The sequence below is a fragment of the Rhinolophus ferrumequinum genome, chromosome 4 (genome assembly GCF_004115265.2).
Source record: "Rhinolophus ferrumequinum isolate MPI-CBG mRhiFer1 chromosome 4, mRhiFer1_v1.p, whole genome shotgun sequence".
Classification (NCBI taxonomy): Eukaryota; Metazoa; Chordata; class Mammalia; order Chiroptera; family Rhinolophidae; genus Rhinolophus; species Rhinolophus ferrumequinum.
In genome coordinates this window covers 43,808,910-43,814,909 of record NC_046287.1, presented here as the reverse complement: position 1 = coordinate 43,814,909, position 6,000 = coordinate 43,808,910, and the positions used below count along the sequence as shown (strand labels likewise).

Here is a 6,000-nt window from a genome sequence, read left to right as displayed (position 1 = left end):
TTCAGCCTGTTGTTCTGCCACACACTGAAACTTCTGGGCTAATGGTGTGCTGAAAACTGAAAATATATTTGAAGGGTATTTGCTACCAAGTGAACCATCTTAATATAATGCACTCTACTTTCTATTCCATTTTAGATTTAGTTTTAATAAAGTAATGCAAATCATTTAAAGAAAAAAAACCTTTAATTTTAAATTCTGATCTAGGCATAAAATTCATTTTTTATATCACGGTTAAATTTAGTACAAACTATAAAAATGTTAACACTGACGTTTCAACAGAAATCTATTAAGTTCCCTTAGAAAAATTACTTAAAGAAACAACAGCAAGTCATTTACTGCTATGAGGTTAATACATTAAAAAAAAACAAAACATTCACACATTGTACTGAATTTACCAGAAAATAATTTTAGCCATAATACTTCTCATAAAATTAAAAGTTGCGTGTGACTGTATAGCAATTACAATTTGCAATGAAAATACTAAGCCAAATCTTTATTTAACCAGAACAATCCTAGTTTTAAAAGGACACCAACGGTGAACGAAGTAGGTGTATCATAACTTAGCTTAAATTAAAGTGAAATATGGTAAAAACTAGATGCTTTCAAATTTGAATTGCACAAGGAAAATATTTGGGGAAGAACACATTCAGAGCCATAGTTATTACTTTAAAAAAATATTAATTATTCTTATATTAAAAACATTAAATGAATCCAAGCCAGACAGTACGGAATTTTTACACCAACTTTTTTTGTATTTCAATGTTGTTTATTGAGGAGTGAATGAGACTACTGCCAGACATGCCAACGACACTTCACATTCAAGGGCTGGAAGCTGAAAAGCTTTCCAAACTAAGTCACCACATAAGCCTTCTGGGTAAAAGAACCGAAAGTGACATCAAATATGACATCATGCTTGTATTTTTGTCTTCAGCTTTTTTTCAATTTTTGGATCTACTAGTTTGCTGGGTAGGCTTCCTTCTACCCTACAAAAAAACTCACACTCCAATAGAATTAACACTAGGTGTACAGCAATTTGTTTTAACACACATCTATTTTGAGTAACAAATCTTAAAGCTGTTTTGTCTTAAATTTCCTTATGTCTGATGAGAAAAATTAATTTCATTTCCCTTTCACCTTCACATGGTGGGTTATACCAATAGAAAAATACTCTTCAGTGCTACTGTAGGGAACTTCTTCAGTGGTCTGATAAAATCCATTGAAACACCATTCTGAAACCCAGTGCTTGTCTTCCTGCTGTTGTGGCTTTGGAGAAGAATGGCCTACACACAACTCTACCGTTCTCTTTTGCTCAAAAACAAACAACGAAACCTAAACGAAAGGGTAAACGTTTATTTGTAGTTAGTTTTCTGATGATGGTAGTAAGGCCCTTCAAGCAGAGTTCAGGAGCTCCTGGATGGCCGCCTGCTGCTCAGGACTGAGCTGTGCTATGCATTCAGTCCACAATCCTCCAGAAGTCTAGGGAAAAACAGAAAAAACATTTTCACAGATTTAGATTCAGTGAAATGGTCATTTGGAAGTATTTTAATAATTATTGTTAGGTAGATGGTAATAAAGCCAAAATACTTTCTTTCGAAGTAGATTAGTTTGATGAGGATCACTGTAAATGCAAATCTGTTTATTTCTTTAAAGTTTATTGCATTTACAGTAAGTTTTCTTCATTTTTGCACTGATAAAGCTATACGAGATAGCTGACACATTCAAGTAATCAACACATGAACTTAGGGAGTAAAAACCATTTAAAATATAATGTTTATAGCACTAAAAATATGCAACCCACTTCTTATTTATTGAGACCAGGTGCATCTATTTTCTTCAGATATGCAAATTTATACACAATGAGTTGTGCTAAGCACCAATCAGAAGATTCAAAATGTCTCAAATTTAAGACAAAGGTTTAGTTCTAATAAATAATGAGAACATATATATATTATATTAAGTATAGTCATGTTGAGGCTTGGAGACAAGAGAATATAAAAATAAAATTTCCTTAGCACATTAGATTTCTATTCCCTTCTAATAAAGAATATGGGGGGAAAAAAGGCACAAAAAACAAACAACAGTTTTATTTCCCTTTCCCTAATTTAAATAAATCAGCTTACCTGTACTTGGCGAACTACATTAGCCAGACGTTTGGCACAAGGATCTTCATGTTTAATTGCCTCATGCATTTCTCCTTCTGCAATTATACTAAATATTTTGGGCAGATTGGTATTGTTTGGGCCAAGAACAATTGGGTGATTACTGACAAAAGAAAGAGAAGGAAAAAAGAGAAGAAAACTATTATAAATGAAAATTATAAGGAGAATCACTCAAGCACTCAGTTTCCTACACTCTCCCTCCAACATTTAATTTTGTCATACGATTTTTATAAAGTGATTATGCATTCACTAAAATCAACTGCCTTTTAAAAATTCAGGAGGAAAACCAGTTAATTTTACTTATTAGCTCTTCAGTTTCTTCCCATGTAAATTAGAAAAACCACTTGGCTCACTCTCAAAGCTGTTTTAAGAGCCAAACAATAGAATGCCCTAAGTGCTTTAAAAATAATGTAACTTATTAAAAAAACAAACAAACAAGATATTAACAAGAATAACAGCCTAACACAAGTTTCATTTAGATACTGCAAAATGGTTCCTACAATAAATATGAAGTTCAAAATGATATTTGGGCATTTCAAGAATAAGCCAGTAAACAACCTCTAGGCAAGTTTAATGAAAAGAAATGTAAGAGTGAATTTAAGCAGAATTCTAGAGTAGTCATTTCTGAGGGTGATTATCAAACAGCACGATGGAGAACTGGTCCCTTCAGAGACAGAAGCAGGCAAGGAGCGTGTAGTCTCCAGGATGGCTGTTATATTCCTGAATGATGTGCTCAGTGGGAAGACTCAAACACAGTATTTGTGTGAATGTGAACTTACAGGCATGAAGGAATATGCCCACTGGTCCATGTCTACAAACTCCAGGACAAGAATGGTTATAGCCCTTCGATTAATTCATGAACTAAAAGCAAGTAATTAATAGTGACAGGGCCTGGATCTGACTAATACTAAGAGGAACTTGGACTTAGAAAAACAGACCACCAAACAACACATCTTTGTTCTGATAGCTTCTACAGCCTCCAGGTTGTTGCGATTCTTAGATTTCCTCCTGGGCACAAAACAATAATGATGCAGGGCCCAGCGCCAGAACTTGATCGCCTGTCTGCTATACTTCCCAGTACCACTGGTTCCCGAATCCAAAAAAAAAGCCAGGATTTCAGAGGGCAAAATAATGGTATTAACAATGTACTTCAACCTCATTCTAATAAATGATAATGGCAATTACATCTCAGTAAAACTGAAATAAAAAAACAAAAAACCTAAAGCTAAATAAATAAAATAAATAGGGTGGGAGACAAAACATTAAAAGGAAAGCTTCTTAAAACATTGTTCTGGAATGCCTTACCCATTGAAGTTAATTCCATAAGGAACAACGCAAACCAGATTATGAAGCAATCTTAACCGTGGTGTGGTTTCTCAACATGAGTGATGGCGAGAGCACTGTTGCAAAGCTGTGCACCTGAGGGCGGGGCACAGGAAGCACGGTTTCCTGTGAAGGGAAGGAAAGGGAGAACCTTGTTCTTACCTTTCAATCAGGTCACACAGATAACTGAAAGTCTGAACAGCTTCTTCTTTATCTTCATGTAGTGGAAGCCAAGACAACCAGTGCGGTAGGACTTCTTCCACATTCACACAGTCGGGCTTGAACTTCATAATTTTCCCTACTGCTGAGATGCAGTTCTCGGTAGCATTGACATTTTCTTTGGTCTTAGAATCGGCAGACTGAATAACTCTTACCAGCAGGGGCAGTGCTTCTAAAATAAGCATTTGGGAAAAGGCCAGTTAAAGCTCACATTTTCATGCAAGTAAACATAAATATTTCTTTTACCTTTGGTTCAATTATGGGTTCTGGTGAAGAAATGTTAAAGTGTAAAGACTGTTTTGTCTTCTTGGCTACAGAATCACAGACCAGTAATGAAAGGGAGACTGTCCCAGCAGAGTTACGAACACTAGCCAGGTACTGACTTAGAGACCCCAAGAAATTAGTAGCCTCCAGATTTACCCTCCTGATCACCTCAGGGTACTTAAGCTTTAAAAGCCACCTAGTTACCTAATATTCCTGTGCTTAACTTACAGGAACCCTGGTGTGTTTTAAAAGTCCTATGTTAGGGCTGTAATATACCTCCCCCAACCGAAAATGAACTGCACCCTGGAAGACTGGGGTAGGGAGGCTCTGATTCGGTTCTGATTCCACTCAGATTTCATTTCCATTTCTATGAAAATAAAGATGATAAATTCCTATGTGCCACAGATGGAGTGTTTGAAAAAGGAAAAGAGAATAAAGCAGAAATAGGTAGATGTTTGGTGTGTGGAAGAGAGAATGCGATAGGGACAAAAGGGATGCCTGGAAGGAAATGTATGTAACCAAATAAACATCAGTACCTGTACAGAAAGGACGATAGTTATCTCCACCATACTGTGCCATGACTCCCAGGCCATATGCAGCTGCTTGCCTGACTTCTGGGCTGTTGTCACATACATATTGGAGCATTGGCCTTAAGAAATATTCTGCATATTTAAATGAGGCTGGACTACAGTGTTCTATAACATCATCAAAGATGCACAATCCCCACTGTCTGTCTGGCCATGGTCTATGCGGACACTACAAAAGAGATGCTCTTTTAAGATTTGAATACTAGAGTACATAAAGAATGTAAAGAAATAAATATTCACTACAGACTGCTTACATAGATATTCCTGACAGACACAGGAAAAACAACTAGTAACAATCACTTCTTGTGAGTAACAATCCTCAAAGTACTTCATAGATTTAAATAAGTATAGGTTTGAGACTCGTGTGAACTGTTAACAGAATTCCACAAACTGCCATTAACACGTACCAGGAAGAACTGACAATAGTAGCAGTGTACAAACACTTACTTTATAAAAAAGATAATGGTAATGCTGTATTTAAAAAACACCAAAAATAATAAAAGCTGTGAAGATCTTCTTTTATATTATTGATTCAAGAGGCTATGTCCTATGTGCCTAAATCTTTTAAAAATGGCCTACACTACTAAATACAATAAAATACAAAATAGAAAGCCAAAAAAAAAAGACAAACATCTGACAACTGCTTTTAATTTAGAATATATTTAAAAAACAACACATAAGGTCACCATCCAGAATCTATAATTACTGGTTGTACACAACAATAATTACTGGTTGTACACAACAAGAATTGTAACTAAATTCTATAGGATCCATTGCAAAAAAATATAATCACTGTTTTCATTTATTAATTTAGCAGGGCAAACATAATCTAAAATAATGAAAAATCACTTGTATGTCTTTAGAACATATTATGATTTAACCGAACTATTGAAAACCCAATTAGCAAACTTTAAGCATATTATCAAGTGAGAAAATATCCACGGCAATAAACTTGATCAAATTAAAGATGCACAGTAAAAAACTGATTTCTAAGATCCATTTTAACTTGAAAGTGTCCATTTTCAAATGCTGCAATGAAAGAATTACGTCAATTATCTAAAATAACTGTCAAAGAGAGACAATACTTACAATTAAGTTGACAATTAACGGAAGCAGTTGTTCAAACCATGGTAACACCTTTTCTTTGTAGCTACTGAATATTGAGTGTAAAATGTCTGACACTTTGGTCAGAATATAAATATCATTATCATCCTAGAACAAAACAAACACACCCATACGTAATAAAAAGTATCTCCACTATTATTAACAGTAATATTTATTTTTTAAAAATCTAAGAAATGTGGAAAATTAAATTTCTCATCACTTTCTTAAGGTCATAGCAATAATCCAAAGACTCAATGATTGGGTGTCATGTCTCTCACCTACCTATGGAAAGACAAGGTCTGTGCCAAGTACTGCACTTACTGCAGATTTTTCTTGGTATATAA

General features: G+C 34.8%; 1 protein-coding gene across 1 annotated transcript in view; it reads right to left on the bottom strand.

The window, feature by feature from the left end:
* Positions 1 to 673: 673 nt before the first annotated feature.
* The window catches only part of IPO5 (importin 5), a 39,805-nt gene continuing 34,478 nt past the window's right edge, over positions 674 to 6,000 (bottom strand). The window contains exons 22-26 of the mRNA XM_033104429.1: positions 5,642 to 5,764; positions 4,502 to 4,721; positions 3,645 to 3,873; positions 2,121 to 2,262; positions 674 to 1,476 (exon numbers count right to left, since the gene is read on the bottom strand). Coding sequence (XP_032960320.1) covers positions 1,390 to 1,476; positions 2,121 to 2,262; positions 3,645 to 3,873; positions 4,502 to 4,721; positions 5,642 to 5,764 — 801 coding nt within the window. The 3' untranslated portion in view covers positions 674 to 1,389. The remainder of the gene's footprint in view (positions 1,477 to 2,120; positions 2,263 to 3,644; positions 3,874 to 4,501; positions 4,722 to 5,641; positions 5,765 to 6,000) is intronic.